A 19257-nucleotide genomic window follows, 5' to 3' on the forward strand; every position below is an offset into this window, starting at 1 on the left:
AACAAAACCCACTGATTGTTTAGGAGTGTAAACGAAGAAATAGCAAGAGAAATTGCTAAATATATAGAGACGAATGAAAATGAGAACACAACATACCAAAACCTATGGGATGCAGCAAAAGCAGTGCTAAGGGGGAAATTTATAGCACTAAACGCATATATTAAAAAGGAAGAAAGAGCCAAAATCAAAGATCTAATGGATCAACTGAAGAAGCTAGAAAATGAACAGCAAACCAATCCTAAACCAAGTACAAGAAAAGAAGTAACAAGGATTAAAGCAGAAATAAATGACATAGAGAACAAAAAAACAATAGAGAGGATAAATATCACCAAAAGTTGGTTCTTTGAGAAGATCAACAAGATTGACAAGCCCCTAGCTAGACTGACAAAATCAAAAAGAGAGAAGACCCATATAAACAAAATAATGAATGAAAAAGGTGACATAACTGCAGATCCTGAAGAAATTAAAAAAATTATAAGAGGATACTATGAACAACTGTATGGCAACAAACTGGATAATGTAGAGGAAATGGACAATTTCCTGGAAACATATGAACAACCTAGACTGACCAGAGAAGAAATAGAAGACCTCAACCAACCCATCACAAGCAAAGAGATCCAATCAGTCATCAAAAATCTTCCCACAAATAAATGCCCAGGGCCAGATGGCTTCACAGGGGAATTCTACCAAACTTTCCAGAAAGAACTGACACCAATCTTACTCAAACTCTTTCAAAACATTGAAGAAAATGGAACACTACCTAACTCATTTTATGAAGCTAACATCAATCTAATACCAAAACCAGGCAAAGATGCTACAAAAAAGGAAAGCTACAGGCCAATCTCCCTAATGAATATAGATGCAAAAATCCTCAACAAAATACTTGCAAATCGAATCCAAAGACACATTAAAAAAATCATACACCATGACCAAGTGGGGTTCATTCCAGGCATGCAAGGATGGTTCAACATAAGAAAATCAATCAATGTATTACAACACATTAACAAGTCAAAAGGGAAAAATCAATTGATCATCTCAATAGATGCTGAAAAAGCATTTGACAAAATCCAACATCCGTTTCTGATAAAAACACTTCAAAAAGTAGGATTGAAGGAAACTTCCTCAACATGATAAAGAGCATATATGAAAAACCCACAGCCAGCATAATACTCAATGGTGAGAGACTGAAAGCCTTCCCTCTAAGATTAGGAACAAGACAAGGATGCCCGCTGTCACCACTGTTATTCAACATTGTGCTGGAAGTGCTAGCCAGGGCAATCCGGCAAGACAAAGAAATAAAAGGCATCCAAATTGGAAAAGAAGAAGTAAAACTGTCATTGTTTGCAGATGATATGATCTTATATCTAGAAAACCCTGAGAAATCGATGATACAGCTACTAGAGCTAATAAACAAATTTAGCAAAGTAGCGGGATACAAGGTTAATGCACATAAGTCAGTAATGTTTCTATATGCTAGAAATGAACAAACTGAAGAGACACTCAAGAAAAAGATACCATTTTCAATAGCAACTAAAAAAATCAAGTACCTAGGAATAAACTTAACCAAAGATGTAAAAGACCTATACAAAGAAAACGACATAACTCTACTAAAAGAAATAGAAGGGGACCTTAAAAGATGGAAAAATATTCCATGTTCATGGATAGGAAGGCTAAATGTCATTAAGATGTCAATTCTACCCAAACTCATCTACAGATTCAATGCAATCCCAATCAAAATTCCAACAACCTACTTTGCAGACTTGGAAAAGCTAGTTATCAAATTTATTTGGAAAGGGAAGATGCCTCGAATTGCTAAAGACACTCTAAAAAAGAAAAACGAAGTGGGAGGACTTACACTCCCTGACTTTGAAGCTTATTATAAAGCCACAGTTGCCAAAACAGCATGGTACTGGCACAAAGATAGACATATAGATCAACGGAATCAAATTTAGAATTCAGAGATAGACCCTCAGATCTATGGCCGACTGATCTTTGATAAGGCCCCCAAAGTCACTGAACTGAGTCATAATGGTCTTTTCAACAAATGGGGCTGGGAGAGTTGGATATCCATATCCAAAAGAATGAAAGAGGACCCCTGCCTCACACCGTACACAAAAATTAACTCAAAATGGACCAAAGATCTCAATATAAAAGAAAGTACCATAAAACTCCTAGAAGATAATGTAGGAAAACATCTTCAAGACCTTGTATTAGGAGGCCACTTCCTAGACTTTACACCCAAAGCACAAGCAACAAAAGAGAAAATAGATAAATGGGAAGTCCTCAAGCTTAGAAGTTTCTGCACCTCAAAGGAATTTCTCAAAAAGGTAAAGAGGCAGCCAACTCAATGGGAAAAAATTTTTGGAAACCATGTATCTGACAAAAGACTGATATCTTGCATATATAAAGAAATCCTACAACTCAATGACAATAGTACAGACAGCCCAATTATAAAATGGGCAAAAGATATTGTGCCGGTTTGAATGTATTGTGTCCCCCAAATGCCATTATCTTTGTGGTCTTCTGGGACAAACGTTTTGGTGCTGGTTAGATTTGCTTGGAATGTGCCCCACCCAGCTGTGGGTGGTGACTTTGGTGGGATACTCCCATGGAGGTGTGGCCCCACCCATTCAGGGTGGGCCTTGATCAGTGGAGCCATATAAAACATGCTGACTCAAAGAGACTGAACGCAGTGCAGCTGTGAGTGACGTTTTGAAGAAGAGCAAGCTTGCTAGAGAAGAATGTCCTGGGAGAAAGCCATTTTGAAACCAGAACTTTGGAGCAGATGCCAGCCACGTGCCTTCCCAGCTAACAGAGGTTTTCCGGACGCCATTTGCCATCCTCCAGTGAAGGTACCTGATTACTGATGTGTTACCTTGGACACTTTATGGCCTTAAGACTGTAACTGTATAGCCAAATAAACCCCCTTTTTATAAAAGCCAGTCCATCTCTGGTGTTTTGCATTCTGCAGCATTAGCAAACTAAAACAGATTTTGGTACCGAGAGTGGGGTGCTTTTGCTGCTGAGTTTGCAAATACCAAACATGTTGGAACGGCTTTTTAAATGGATAATGGGGAGTTTCTGGAAGAGTTGTGAGGAGCTTGATAGAAAAGGCCAAAACTGCTTTAAAGAGACTGTTTGTGGAAATATGGACTCTAAAGATACTTCTGACGAGGCCTTGAACAGAGATGATGAATGTGTTGTTGCAAACTGGAAGAAAGGCGATCCTTGTTTTAAAGTGGCACAGAATTTGGCAAAATTGAGTCCTGGTGTCAGATGGAAGGAAGAATTTAAAAGTGACAACCTGGAATACTTAGCTGAGGAGATCTCCAGACTACCTGTGGAGGATATACCCTGGCTTCTCCTTGCAGCTTATAGTAAAATGAGAGCGGAAAGAGATAAACTTAGAACTGAACTCTTGGGTTCAAAGAAACCAGAAGCTGATGGCTTGGAAAATTACGGGCTTCCAGGGGGTGGAATCCCAGAAGCTACAGCCCAACGTGAGGATGTAACCAAACATGGAACCCAGCCACCATTTCAGTACAAGCCAAGATTGGAGATGGAATTATCCAGAAAGGATTTGTGGAAACTCCTGTTGTCTGATGGCTTTGACCCCTGCATGCTTCATGGGAAGCCAACAGAATTTTTGCAAGATCTTTACAGACAGAGCCGCTGCCAGTTGGGACTAGAGGAGAGAGATAAGGAACAAACTGAAGGAAAAGTTTCTTCAAAGACAGAGCCATGGAGGTTGAGGTCTGGAGTCAAGAGGTCTCAGGCTGGGAGAGCGGAGCAGCCCACACACATGGAAAGGGTGAGTTTGCTCCGGAGGTCAAGGGTGGGCATTCCACCTCGATGCTCTGGAAGAGTTTTGCCACCCGAGGTACCAAAGAGGGTGGAGCACATTCCCAGGGAATTGGGGAGAGCCTGGCTGCCACCACACTGTTCGGAAGGGGTTGAGCGTGTGCCCCGGAGATGGAAGGGAATCCGGGAGCTGCCCCAATGTTTGAGGAGGGTGGGGCCGAGAAGGTGGTCTCCCCAATGTGTGGATGTGTTGGAGCGCTCACCCAAGTGTTTGGAGAGGAAAGGGCTGCCGCGGAGGTCCTTAGGAAGGGTTAGACTCCCGCTCTCTCAAGCCCCAAGGATGCAACGTTGTTCTGTTAATGACTGTCTGACTTTGAAATCTAATGGAGTTTGTCCTGCAGGTTTTAAGAACTGTTTTGGTCCGGTTAACCCTGTTTTCCTTACTGTTTCTCCTTATGGCAATGGAAATGTTTATCCTATGAATGTCCCTCCTTTGTATATTGGAAGCATATAACTTGTTCTAAGTCCACAGATCCAAGCTAAAGGAAAAGTTTGCCTTAGGACTGACCACGCCTATATTTGAGTTTGATGGGATTTTGTACTTAACTATTGTTACTGAAATGATTTAAGTTTCTGTGGTATTGTGGGATGAATGTATTTTGTATTTGGAAAGATAATGTCATTTTGGGGTCCAGGGGGTGGAATGTGCCGGTTTGAATGTATTGTGTCCCCCAAATGCCATTATCTTTGTGGTCTTCTGGGACAAACGTTTTGGTGCTGGTTAGATTTGCTTGGAATGTGCCCCACCCAGCTGTGGGTGGTGACTTTGGTGGGATACTCCCATGGAGGTGTGGCCCCACCCATTCAGGGTGGGCCTTGATCAGTGGAGCCATATAAAACATGCTGACTCAAAGAGACTGAACGCAGTGCAGCTGTGAGTGACGTTTTGAAGAAGAGCAAGCTTGCTAGAGAAGAATGTCCTGGGAGAAAGCCATTTTGAAACCAGAACTTTGGAGCAGATGCCAGCCACGTGCCTTCCCAGCTAACAGAGGTTTTCCGGACGCCATTTGCCATCCTCCAGTGAAGGTACCTGATTACTGATGTGTTACCTTGGACACTTTATGGCCTTAAGACTGTAACTGTATAGCCAAATAAACCCCCTTTTTATAAAAGCCAGTCCATCTCTGGTGTTTTGCATTCTGCAGCATTAGCAAACTAAAACAGATATGAAAAGACAGTTCTCTGAAGAGGAAGTACAAATGGCCAAGAAATACATGAAAAAATGTTCAGCTTCACTAGCTGTTAGAGAGACGCAAATTAAGACCACAATGAGATACCATCTCACACCGATTAGAATGGCTGCCATTAAACAAACAGGAAACTACAAATGCTGGAGGGGACGTGGAGAAATTGGAACTCTTATTCATTGTTGGTGGGACTGTATAATGGTTCAGCCACTCTGGAAGTCAGTCTGGCAGTTCCTTAGAAAACTAAATATAGAGTTACCATTCGATCCAGCGATTGCACTTCTCGGTATATACCCGGAAGGTCGGAAAGCAGTGACACGAACAGATATCTGCACGCCAATGTTCATAGCAGCATTATTCACAATTGCCAAGAGATGGAAACAACCCAAATGTCCTTCAACAGATGAGTGGATAAATAAAATGTGGTATATACACACGATGGAATACTACGCAGCAGTAAGAAGGAACGATCTCGTGAAACATATGACAACATGGATGAACCTTGAAGACATAATGCTGAGCGAAATAAGCCAGGCACAAAAAGAGAAATATTATATGCTACCGCTAATGTGAACTTTGAAAAATGTAAAACAAATGGTTTATAATGTAGAATGTAGGGGAACTAGCAATAGAGAGTAATTAAGGAAGGGGGAATAATAATCCAAGAAGAACAGATAAGCTATTTATCGTTCTGGGGATGCCCAGGAATGACTATGGTCTGTTAATTTCTGATGGATAGAGTAGGAACAAGTTCACAGAAATGTTGCTATATTAGGTAACTTTCTTGGGGTAAAGTAGGAACATGTTGGAAGTTAAGCAGTTATCTTAGGTTAGTTGTCTTTTTCTTACTCCCTTGTTATGGTCTCTTTGAAATGTTCTTTTATTGTATGTTTGTTTTCTTCTGAACTTTTTTTTCATACAGTTGATTTAAAAAAGAAGGGAAAGTTAAAAAAAAAAAAAAAGAAAAACAAGGAAAAAAAAAAGATGTAGTGCCCCCTTGAGGAGCCTGTGGAGAATGCAGGGGTATTTGCCTACCCCACCTCCATGGTTGCTAACATGACCACAGATATAGGGGACTGGTGGTTTGATGGGTTGAGCCCTCTACCATAGGTTTTACCCTTGGGAAGATGGTTGCTGCAAAGGAGAGGCTAGGCCTCCCTATGGTTGTGCCTAAGAGCCTCCTCCCGAATGCCTCTTTGTTGCTCAGATGTGGCCCTCTCTCTCTAGCTAAGCCAACTTGAAAGGTGAAATCACTGCCCTCCCCCCTACGTGGGATCAGACACCCAGGGGAGTGAATCTCCCTGGCAACGTGGAATATGACTCCCAGGGAAGAATGTAGATCCGGCATCATGGGACGGAGAACATCTTCTTGACCAAAAGAGGGATGTGAAAGGAAATGAAATAAGCTTCAGTAGCAGAGAGATTCCAAAACGAGCCGAGAGGTCACTCTGGTGGGCACTCTTACGCACACTTTAGACAACCCTATTTAGGTTCTAAAGAATTGGGGTAGCTGGTGGTGGATACCTGAAACTATCAAACTACAACCCAGAACCCATGAATCTTGAAGACAGTTGTATAAAAATGTAGGTTATGAGGGGTGACAATGGGATTGGGAAAGTCATAAGGACCACACTCCACTTTGTCTAGTTTATGGATGGATAAGTAGAAAAATAGGGGAAGGAAACAAACAGTCAAAGGTACCCAGTGTTCTTTTTTACTTCAATTGCTCTTTTTCACTCTAATTATTATTCTTGTTATTTTTTGTGTGTGTGCTAATGAAGGTGTCAGGGATTGATTTAGGTGATGAATGTACAACTATGTAATGGTACTGTGAACAATCGAAAGTGCGATTTGTTTTGTATGACTGCGTGGTATGTGAATATATCTCAATAAAATGAAGATTTAAAAAAAAATAAAATAAAATAGTGTTAAGGAGCAAATCATAATTCAGGAAAATTATTATTGTGCAACTACCCTGTGCCCCAGAAAATATACCGCAAAAGTCAATATTTTTCCTTTCTATGATTAAAGTTTTCCTCACATATTACAAGGCATATTTAATCATAAAAATGTTCTGGGCCAATCTTAGAATGACCACACACATCTTCATTAATTCTTCAACCTAGACTTTATATAATAGTAAAATGAAGTAAGATCCTTAAAGATAAGTTTATGGCAGGAGAAATTTTCAAACTGTCAAATGAAATATATCAAAATATTCTCCATAAAAAAATCCTAGGTAAAGTTCCTTAAAATACACAAAAGGTTGTATATGGAGATAAGAAAACAAACAGCAAAATTAGGGAGCTTACTATATTAATAAATCTGTGACTGTTTTCTAGTCTAACTCTAAGTAAATGAATTAATTAGTTAGGAGTGAGGTGCTAAGTGGTAATTGCCTTAATCCTGCCATGGGTAATTTAATAGCTGCAACCAATTATCATCACCGCTGTGGGCGTGAGTGCTAAAACCGCCAGCAAGAGCCTTCCATTTACTGTCTTCCTTACTTTTCCTACTGACAGTCTTCTTAGCAAGCAATCTCCACCCCTTTGGCAAGAGTAGCCACTTTAAGTCTTCCTATAATTATTCTATTTTCTCAGCAACATGGCTCAAGACTGGAAATACTGGAGAAACTCCCAGGATAGCTCAGAAACACCGAACGACAATTTAATTATAAACTGGCCCAAGGTTTTATGAAATGTTTTCAATAAATATTAATTAATTAGGCACATAAAAAAAATAGGTGTTTGTGAAGATGTGTGTGTTTGTGTTTGGAGCGGGGTGTCTGTGTTTGTGACAAATGTATGTGATGTACTACCAATTGTCAAGGATCTGAAAGAAGCTAAGATAGTCACACTAGAAGCAAATAGGGAAGAGGCACAAGTTTAAGGCACTCTGCTGCCCAAAGATCCAATGCGTGTCCACTGAGGGTCTCAGGCAGTCGACGAGGGCAGGGAGGCGTGATCTGAGAACACAGAGAGATCTCTGATGAAATGGTGGAGGGGGAGGCTATTCTGGGCACAGTAAATGAAAAAAGTAATTTGATATTAATCTATGATGCAATGTGTGTAATGGTAGGTTATGCTACATTATGTAATGCAGATTATGTTATAATAATATAGAATTGACTTAGATTCCCAGTTTTCCAAGAATGAAAGGGACTGATCTTTCCAAGTTTACCAAAAGGGAATTACAAAGTCAGTCCTTTAAAATCTTAATAAAATGTGTTTCCCAATGAATGAATTTGTGCCTACATATATGAGCACACGCAATTAAAAACCCATGGGTATACCCCGTTGAGTCCATATAAGGAAGAGGGCCCAAGATCCTACAGCTGTAATCCCAGTTCTGGCCCTTGGCCAGGCATGTTGCAAACATTTGATACCTGTGGAGTAAGAAGAAACTCATCAAACACTCATTACCCATCACACTGCATCAGTCACCATCCTGGTGGGTCAAACGCTGGCAACAAAATAAATTAGTCAGTACTACTGACTTAACAACCTTTTCATTCTGACCAACAATATGTAGTCCAACTTGGAGGCTTGCGTTGAAAAAATGGCTATGTAATTTAACTAGGTTCACTGCCTCTGACCCAGGAAAAGCCAAATCTCCACTAAAACCACTCAGGATACCTTATATTATTAGTTTTGGCCAATGATAAGTTTAAAAAGTACATACTAGACCAGTCAATGAGCAAAGTCTCAACGAAATAAGGAGCAAGACTCCTAAAATGTCTCATTGCTATAGTACAATGACTTTAGAACTGATAAAAAGGAAAATGATGTTTGAATAGCTAAGAGAAGTGACATTTTCACATATAATTCATAGGAACAACTTCTCTCCATTAACTTTTCAACACATTCTACAAATTATCCTTGAGCCCCAACTGAATGTAGTCTCTTCCCTTCCTTCAATCCCACAACCAGTAGGACTCGTTTTGTGGAAATAAAGTACGAAGATATAAATTTAAATGTTATTTGATTTTGGAAGGGAATATTGAGACACATTACATAAAACACATCGGTGTATTCTGTTCCAGTGCTTTCGCAGGGATTATAGCTGATTTGTTCACCTGCTGTCTGCTAAATGCCTGGTATAAAATCAACTTCAGCCAGAAGAGTTAACTGTCTCTCTACCACTCCTGGCTACAGAGTGCTGCACAAGGCAGAAAAATGGGCCAGCTGATGCTGACAATGATATATTTCTAATGATTCTATTCCTATACTATAGATAATCATAATGTATATAATCACAAAAGTCAACATGTTCATTGTAAAACATTATACTGTAAAGAGAATGATAAAGAATAAAATACAATATTTCTGTACTTCTGCCACACAAGATACCATTTTTGGCATCTTTTCATTCCAATCTTTTTCCTGCATGTATAGTTATATATACATGATATACACACACACATACAAATGCACGATATATATATACACACACACATTATACATATATATATATATATATATATATATATATAATGTTTTTTTTAAATAAAATTGTTGGCTTACAAAGTACTGCATCCTATCTTCCTCATTCTCATGTAATAAGCAATTTTTTCCATATTACTGAATATACTTGGGCTTTTTTTTTTTTTTTTTTTTGCTTTGCAGCAATGGATCTTATTCAATGGCTGTAACAACATCAGTAAACCATTCTCCAATTCCTGATATTCTTGGGTTTGGGGGGAGACAATCTTATTGTTTATAGAAAAGAATATTTTCCCCCTTCTTTTAGGGAAAATAATTCTTACTGCATTGCTCAGAACTCCCAGAATAAGGTTAAATAATAGCAGCAAATGTCATGTTCCTGATTTGAATAAACATCAGCTAAGGTTTCACTGATATTTTTGGTAGGCCATCAAATAAGTAACTGCACACGAAATTTTTAAGGATCTATAAATAGAATATAAGTATACTACCTACATTTATTATAACAGTTTCATATATACATTTTTCTTTCTTAATATATGAAATATACTTTAGTCATAAGACCAAATGTCAAATGCCAAAATGTATTTCAATTAAAACAAACAAAAAACCTTATCAATCAATGAAAATAGGCCAGGTTCCAAAAGTTTATTTGTTGTAAACTAAAAGAATGAAAATTCTGAATGGGAACGTGATGCCCCAGGAGGAAAACAGAGTAACCTTCTCCGGCGTTCCCAGGGAACGCGAATCCCGCGAAGCCAGGCGCACCCTAGCGGCCACAGAGCTAATCGCACCGGAAGCGAAACTAAGTCTTGCCTACAGCTTCAAAAAAATAACAAGTCCTGAGGCTCATCTTCTTTTGTGCTATTCATGAAAAATAAGAAGAGCTTCCATACTTTTTCTAACACATGATTTTTCAGCAAAGATAATAATACATGAATTGTGGATGGAGAAAGTTTGAGTAGGGAGAGAAGACTAGGAGGCCAAAATAGAAATGGGATCATAATTTAAAATACTTAGAAAACATCTCATAAAGTTCAATTTGCAGGGCAAGATCCCATGCTCCTGAGGTACAAAGCCAAGCGTGCTATCAGCAGGGTGCCGTTTGTTAACAGCTTCAAGGTGGGGAGAGAAAGAAACCCCTCTCTGTTGTAAAGGGCAGAGTTTAACATCATTAAAGGGGAGGCAGAGGGAAAGACAATCATGAAATTTTGACCTCGCCTGGTTTTAATTTCATCAGTAATGTAAGGATAACTACAGTAGATGTGGGGAAATGATGTGTGGTTTATATCCACTAATTAAATAATTTGATTGTAAGGAGATACTGAGCAGAATTGTTGACCTTTCAGCAACAACCAAAAAAGACAAATTCAGGGTGCGTGGAAGAGATCATACCTGCTTCGTGGTTTAGAAGCTGGGTTTTGGGGTTCGACTGTATTTGGATACTGACTGCACCAGGCATGGTGTAAGGTTAGGCAAGGAACTATCCTCTCTGAGTCTTAGAATGGGAAAACCATAGTTCCTACCTCTCAGGTTCATTCTGAGCAACTGGAGGGAGAGTCCATGTAAAGCGTATATACTAGGCACTCAGTAAATGTTAGCTGCCTTTATGATGATTATGGTTATAATGATGATGAATCAATCCTAGATCTATCATATGCAACTGTCCAAGTAACAACTTTGGTTAAGGAATTAGGACCTTGATGACCTTCACTGATGAAATCTGTTGCCGATAATGAGAGGTTGCAGCGTCCCTACATCTCATCTTAGGATGACTATTTTTCATGCATGCAAAATGGGTTATCAAACCTAGGCTACAGAAACTGGACAGTACCCTAATAGTCACCTAGACCAATTGTTGGTGGCATTTGTTTTAGCCAGCAAATCATTTCTCAAAAGAGAACTTACTTGTAAGCTAAAAAACAGAGGATCTGCTTGCTCCAGTGCAAAGCCAATGATGTTTTCTGGTTTGGGTTGTGTTTCGGGGGATGGGGATGGGGTGGGAGAAGATACACATCCTGAATATGCTGTTGCAAGTAAATGACCCACCTATCCTGAATGACTCAGACATCACCCATCTTCTAACGAAGAGGATTCCTTCAATTCCTTTCCAGCCTAGAAGATATTCTTTAGCATAACTTGGAACAAGAAGGAAATATCTATGCTTGCACATTGGTGCAAATGCAATAAGTTCTGCTTTTATTTTGAAAAATTTTTTTCAAACAGAGAGTGAAATTTGTCACTTTTAATGTGGGACAAGTAAGAAAGTTAACTTACAATAACTTCCCTAAAGGATTCCTGGTCATTAATTGTCTTGTCTTCTACACATCCAGATTGATTCAAGTAGTGGTAGTTTTCTGGCACAGATAAATAAAACTCTTCTGTCAAAAAACAAACAAAAACATATCATCAGTTGACTCTTAGCTGGCCAGGATAAGATGAAATCCAAAGTATTTTTGCCCTGGGAGTTTACAAAATGACCACATAAACAATTCTATACTCCTCACTGTCCCCAATTAAAATTAATAATAGACTTCCCATCTAATGATCATTTAGAGAAAATAAAGGGAATTTAGTTAAACTAACTGAGAGAGTAGAAAAGGCCACTGAAGATATAGCTGCTGTGGGCACTGTTTTACTGTTTCTCTATTGATGACAGTCTCTCTGTATCATGTGGCTCTGAAATGAATTCCGTATCTTTTAGTATTCTCATAATATATATTTGATTTCTATTTGTGGAATAAAGACAAGGTGCAAAACGTTGTCTTCTCATATTTTGATATTTTTTAAATGAAAAATGAGTTGCTAATATGGATTTCTCTGCTATTGCTCCACATACCTCTCTCTTCATTTTCCAGCCCTGCCAGCAGTGCATAAAATATGTGATAATTCCTTTCCCCAGGATTCTGCCTTACTACTCGGTTCTGTGGAGACAAATCATATTGACATTCAGAGGTGTTTCCTCTGCTTAATTAACACAAAGCAGTAATTTCTGAAAATCGTCATTATGGAAGAAAATGTGAATTAAATCATGGTTACTTACTTTTTCTAATAAATCTTCATATGAAAAGCAATGGCAAGTCAAGGAACAAAACAAGGATTATGACATGCTCCGTTTATCTTTAATTTTCTATTCTTTGTTACCCAAATCATTATAGCTTCCCATGCCTTTGAAATTGAGACTTCCAGTGCCATAAGTCAACTGAAACATAAGCTATTTCATCTACATCTGATTGCGAACATGACACGTGCTAGAACTCTATTAGGGACCATATTATTTGTCGGAATTGATTTCAAACAATTAATATTTGATGCTGGATGACGAATCTAATTTTTCAGATTATGGACATGATATCAGAAATTTAAAAAAAAAATCAGTTCTTTATCTCATAGAATAATAGATCAAGCAAAACAACATTAGAGCAACAACCAGACAGAACCACAGAGAGAAGTGTCGCACATTCTTTTTCTGTCCTTACAATGAGCAAGAACACTTTGCAGTTATACACTTAAATACTGTAGACAAAAACTAAATGAAACAGGATACAATCTACAATTCTCCCGCCCTGAATATTTCCCTTCTGGCAGATATTCAGCTGAACAAACTTCCCAAAGCGACTGGAGTTGTTGTTGTACACGGTCTTCGCGTTGCCGAAAGCTTCCATGATCGGGCTGTGAAAGAAGGGAGGGCAGGAGAGGGCGTTAATGAGGGCAGGCTTAAAAACTGTAAGAGCATTTCTTCCAAATGTCAAAATAAACAACTGCACGAAAATTCCAAAACCCACAGGACAAACGGTAGCTATGTTTATTTTCAGAAGAAACAGATATTCAAAACACTTGTTGCAATGGGTTTATGATGCACATCTCTTTTGAATGAGAGTAAGGATCTTACAGCCGGTGGTGCTGGCAAAGGATGCTACTCAGACTCAAGGTGCAAATTAGCTTGGGCACACACACATATGCCAGAAACCACACGGAAAAAGTCTGCTACTCATATACTAAAAACCAAAAAAAGTTCCAGCCCTGGAAATTCCACCAATTTATTTGTATGCCCTTGGAGCAAACCATTTAACTTGTCGAGGTCTTCTCTCACTATAAAATGGGATCAGACTAGATCAGGGGTTGGTAAACTTTTTCTCTAAAGGCCCAGATAGTAAATATTTTAGGCTTTGTGGCCATAGACTCTGCATGACAAATACTCAACCCTGACCCTACAGCTTGAAAGCAACTGTAAACAATACATGAACAAATCTGTGTTCCAATAAATCTTTGTTAACAAAAACAAGCTGCAGGATTTGGGCAGCAGGCTGTAGTTTGCCGACTCTCAGACTAATCTCTAAATGATAGTATCTTTAAGTTCGTACCTGTTCTAATATCTTATAAGGCACAAATCAGACATAAGGCAATTACATACTTCAAATAAAATTCAGATGATACCTCATACCACAGCCCTCTTTCCAAGTTCTGAGACTCACCACCACAGAAAGTATCACTGATCATCTATCACACGAGAGGCTACGAAAATGCCATTATCAAATACCATTCTGCTCACGTCGAGCCTCCCAATGGCTAAGGGAGCCTTGCTCATCTCCAAGCTGAGTCCTCTTTTACACAGTGTCTGGAGGTTGAAATTTCTGGTAACAAAGCCTCCAAAAAGCTAGCCAACAATTTTCCCACCAATTTCAGCACCATTCCCCTATCGAACCCAGGCCCTTTGCAAACACTGCAGCTGGAGTAGAGGGCTCCTGGGTAGGAAGGAGGCTGCAGAACTCTCCGGGACATCACACAATCTTCAACTCAAACCTGGCCCAGTGGTGGAGGGTCAGGAGCAACTCCAGCCAGAAGGAGATGTTGCTGAGGTTACTGGAAATTGCTGTGTGCACTTCAAAGTTTCTCTTAAGGAATTAGAAAAGAGAAGTCAAGAAACGGAGAAAACAGTCTAACCAAGTTGAACTCTTCCTGAAATAAGCCATACCGTGAAGAATGGGGACTCCTGTTGGCTGGAAATAAGGAAAATGATCAAGACATACCTGCTTTCAAGAATAGCTTGTTCCACACAGGAAGTCTTCTCCTTCAAGGACAATTCCAAAGATCGCTGGCTGATGACTGATAAAAACTTCAGGATCAATTTAGTGCTTTCGGTTTTACCTGCCCCACTTTCGCCACTGAAAGACAAAATGCAGAAGTTTGTGCTTCTAGGTATAATATAAAAGGGGGAAAAAAAAAAGGTCAGCTTAGTCGATGGCACTGCAATACCTCAACAGAACTGTTGTAAAATAAAAAAGAGGAGACTGAAGCACTTGCTTTAAAAGAGCCGAGCTCAAAGGCAATAAACGTCTTTCCTGCTACCAGTCCCACTGTTTCTTGTCTTACGTGTGCCTCTTCAGGCTTCTGAGGCAAACAAAGTGACGTTTATTAGCGTCAAGTTAATATGACAAATGGCACCCTTCATGGGAGGTAAGATCTTTGTTTTTGCTCGAATGATCCCAAACACCCAAGCAGTAAATATTTGTTTAATGAGTGAGCATATTAACAGCATCTTCCTGGGAAATTTAAAGCAGGTTACGTGTGTGTAAAAATGTAATCACTCATAAATATTATTGAGGGGACAAGGGATGGAACCTGCAGGTACCCAACCCATACTAAATCATTTAATTCTCACAATAGAATCCCATGAGGAAGGCAGCAGCTAAGTGTCTGAGTCGGAATTTCAATCTAGGTCTGTCCAATTCCAAAGTCCACCAGAGCTCACACTTCAGTGATACTTAAGGAAAAGTCACCAAAGTGGTTCAGAGGGAGGGGAGACCGGGGGAGATGTAAACAGGGTCCGAGGTGTGCCTTAAAGGACCAATAAGCATCCATCAGGCAGAGGAAAGGGGAAGGACTGTGGGTAAGAGGACAATAAGACCCAGGTTCCAGGAGCCAGAGAGGCTTGAAAGGATCCATCCAGAAGGGTGAGAGGTATGACTGGGTAGGTCAGCAGGACCAAGGATGGAGGAGGTGGAGAAAGACAGGCTAACATAGTTAGTTTGATGGTTTAGAGGCAATTAAAGGACAGGGTAGGCGAAGAGTGATGGCAGCGAGGTCTCCTGCAGAGAAGACCACTCGAGAGGTAACATTCTAGACAGATCGAGGGGTCCCCTGGGGAGATCTGCTGTTGCTGTAATCTAGGAATGTGGTGACCTGGCCTGGGCAAGCATTACCGGTTGGAGATGAGAGGTAGGTATGGACATGAGGGACATCTGGAGGGAGAAACCAACTGATTTTGAGTAAGGCACTATGCTTGGTACTGTGGCCAGAAGAGAAGTAGTAAAAAGGCAGGGAGCTTACAAGAAGAGCAAGAAGCAAATCACAGGGCTAAGGAACACTACAGCAGGACAGACAGCATTCACAAGTGACTGCATTCATAATCGCTAAATGGGGGAGGGAAACAGATGAGCCACTTGAGAGTTCTAAAGAAGAGGCCCTCACAGAGTGCCAAGGAGATCTGGGAAGTTAGTGTGGAAGAGGAATTCTGCTGAAGATGGGGTGAATGATTAAGCCCATGTCATAAAAGAGAGGAAATGACTCAGGGGTGACACTGTCCTTGCCAGGTTGGGTGCCGCAGCCCCCCACAGGGAGCTTCCGTTGCTTGATAACAATCACAGCCACGCCACTCTCTTCCTTCACAAGTGATAGGGTTGGGCACGGGCAGGTGTTAAAATTCTAGCCAAAGAGCCCTGAAATCAAGTGTGCTGAGGGCTTCCAAGGAGCCCCCCACCAGAGCCCCCACCCTTGGTCAGAAATGTTCCCTCAGGTGCAGACAACACATACCTGGGACGCCACATCTATCCTGGGATCATGAAGTGAAAGCCAAGCAAATCACAGCAGAGCCCGGCAGGGGTGGCTGTGCCCACATCCGTGAAACGGCCCTGCCTCATGTTATTTGAGTTAATAAAGGACAACTCTGGTTGAATTTTTTGTTATTGGCAACCCAAGTCTTCCTAGGCTTAGCACGTCTCTTTGCATGACCAGCACACAGAAGGCACTCGACAACGATGCACTGAATGAGTAACATGGAAACTAGGAGAGGAAGATTTCAACATTCTTTGTATCTGTTTTAAACAGACATCTACCGAGCAATTATTGATTAGATCATTTTTTAAAAAGGGCAGTTAAAGGAACAAGTTCTCTAGTTAACATGTATGAGGCAGAAACAAAGTTATGTGTTTCTCAAACCCACCCAATTATCCACATGCACCTCCAGCAGGAGTGGATGACATTTCAGCCTTCCTTGTAGTAATGGGAGCAATTAGTGACAACACGACCCAGTCTGGTGGGAAATATGCCGTTTCCATGCACGTGGCTAAAAAGCCCTCCTGTGTGATCCTCTGGGCTCTCTCTCTCCCTTCCATGTCTGCCAGCTGGGTGCAGGGGATCCAGCGAGCCCCTGGGAAAATGGCATATTCTCTAAAACAAAGAAACCCACATGGAGTCAAGTCCCTCACGTACCCACACTGAGTTGCAACATGAACAAGAAATAGAATGTTCCTATGTCATGCCCCTGAGATTGGGGAGGGGCTGGTTGTTACAGCAATTAGCCTACCCTGACGGATACAACATGGTAAAAATACAACCAGTGAGAAGACATCTGGTCAAACTCTATAACAAAGACTTAGTCAAGGGGAAAGAAGCCAGGACTTTCACTGTTGTAATCTAGTCATGGATTCCAATCTGTATCAATATCCAGTCACATTGTTTTTTTCTCATTGTATCATATTTTCCTCAAGCATCTTCTTTAAATATATTTGTTTTGATATATAAGTAAAACTTGAAACAAAAATAGAACTAAGATTTATACAGTGCTCTATAAGAGAGGTTTCCACACTTGGCTGCACATTAAAATCACCTAACGCGTCCCTAATCAGAACCCTGTCATCAGTAATTAAAATTTTTTTTTCCAGATGATTCTCATAAGAAGCCAGATTTGAGAGCAACTATTCCTAAAAGTACTTTCACATAATTCAGATATGTCTGCACCTGGAGATAAGAAGTGATGACTATTAATATATTAGGTCTTGGAAGTGTTATGGAAAGGAGAAAAAAAATAAAAACAATAAAATAACTCACAAATTGCTAAAACCCAGAAATATGCCTCTTGCCTGCAAACATTGATGTCAAGGCAATAGGACTCTTTGCAGGTGAGTACTCACTTATCCATCTCTCCTCCCTCTTCCTCTTTCCCCTACACCCTTCCAGGACCTTACACATTCCCCATGAAAATAAGCTATGGAGGTTAAAACTAAAGTGATCTTTGAAGCAACAGAGAAAGAGCATCTCTGCAGAAACTCCCTCCCTCCCAAAATATCTGAGTGACTCCTCTGTGTCGGGCTGGACTAAGATCTGGGAAAACTGCCGTGAGCCAAATAGCCATAGAAAGAGTCACACAAAGTGCTGTGAAATAAAAATCTAGGGAAATAGGAGGATTTGTAAGTTAGATCAAGGATTCATAACTTAACGGAAGGTAAGGGTTCCATGAAGTCCATTCTGGGAAAAATGGCACGTGGGCCTAAAAGTAGAGAGATGCATAGGCGTTAACTGGGTGAAAATCCAAGGGTGGACATGGGAAGGAAGAGCCTGCAGGAGAGAAAGTACCTGCACAGCCAGAGAGAGGGTGGTGAACCAAAGGGAGGCTGCTTGGGGTCTCACTGGGGGGGGGGGGGGGGGGGGGGGCATTATTTTCCAATCAAGCATTGAATTAATTTTTTTAAACAAGGGCCCCCCATCCCCCCCCAAAAGTCATGAACCACACACTCATCCAACACTTTCAAATTAACTATCATTATAGCTATCATATACATATCAACTTACACATACATAATCATATAGCTATATTGTATCATATTAAGTTTCATTATATTAATTATATTGTATTACGTGACATTACTAGGCAAGCAATTATAATGACAAATATACAATTAGATATATACTTACTTCTTGTCTATAGCAATCACAGAGCCATAAAGCCAAAATACATTTAAAATTAAATACAATCAAACTAAAAAAGCAATAAAATTCAGATTAACAAGACTAACTTAAGCCGCTGGCTAAGGTTGTTTTGCTCAGTCGGAATTGCTCCCTGCTCTGTGCCCACATATGGTGTCTAACTTTTGGGTCTGGCACGCCCCATGCTACCACAGACAGGGAGGTGACGCATTTATTACACTTTGTTCCTTTATTCCAGCCGCCGTAAAACATTAACTCGTGCAGCAATTAAATGTTATTTCCCCTTTTATTCAAGCAATCATGGGGCTGACATTTCCAGTCACTAGTACGTTTTCCTCGTGAGTCTGTGGCATTAGAGCTGTTCTATGGCTGGGCACCGATGTGACGGCAAGCGCAAACGTGCGTGTCAGCAGAAAACGTGTTCACCCAGACCAACCAGGATAAGCTTGTGTATTTTTAAAAACTTCATAAATATAATAATCAAAATGAAAATGAGAACTTGGCAGATGAAATCACTGCCCTCCCCCCTACATGGGATCTGACACCCAGGGGAGTAAATCTCCCTGGTAACGTGGAATATGACTCCCAGGGAGGAATCTAGACCCAGCATCGTGGGATGGAGAACATCTTCTTGACCAAAATGGGGATGTGAATGGAAATGAAATAAGCTTCAGTGGCAGAGAGATTCCAAAAGGAGCCGAGAGGTCACTCTGGTGGGCACTCTTATGCACAATATAGACAACCCTTTTTAGGTTCTAATGAATTAGAATAGCTAGCAGTAA

General features: G+C 40.3%; 1 protein-coding gene across 1 annotated transcript in view; it reads right to left on the reverse strand.

The window, feature by feature from the left end:
* The window catches only part of MYO10 (myosin X), a 238625-nt gene that overhangs the window by 91350 nt on the left and 128018 nt on the right, over positions 1–19257 (reverse strand). The window contains exons 5-9 of the mRNA XM_037798873.1: positions 14521–14655; positions 13038–13162; positions 12534–12547; positions 12330–12414; positions 11768–11871 (exon numbers count right to left, since the gene is read on the reverse strand). Coding sequence (XP_037654801.1) covers positions 11768–11871; positions 12330–12414; positions 12534–12547; positions 13038–13162; positions 14521–14655 — 463 coding nt within the window. The remainder of the gene's footprint in view (positions 1–11767; positions 11872–12329; positions 12415–12533; positions 12548–13037; positions 13163–14520; positions 14656–19257) is intronic.

Source organism: Choloepus didactylus, chromosome 11, assembly GCF_015220235.1.
Source record: "Choloepus didactylus isolate mChoDid1 chromosome 11, mChoDid1.pri, whole genome shotgun sequence".
Taxonomy (NCBI): domain Eukaryota; kingdom Metazoa; phylum Chordata; class Mammalia; order Pilosa; family Megalonychidae; genus Choloepus; species Choloepus didactylus.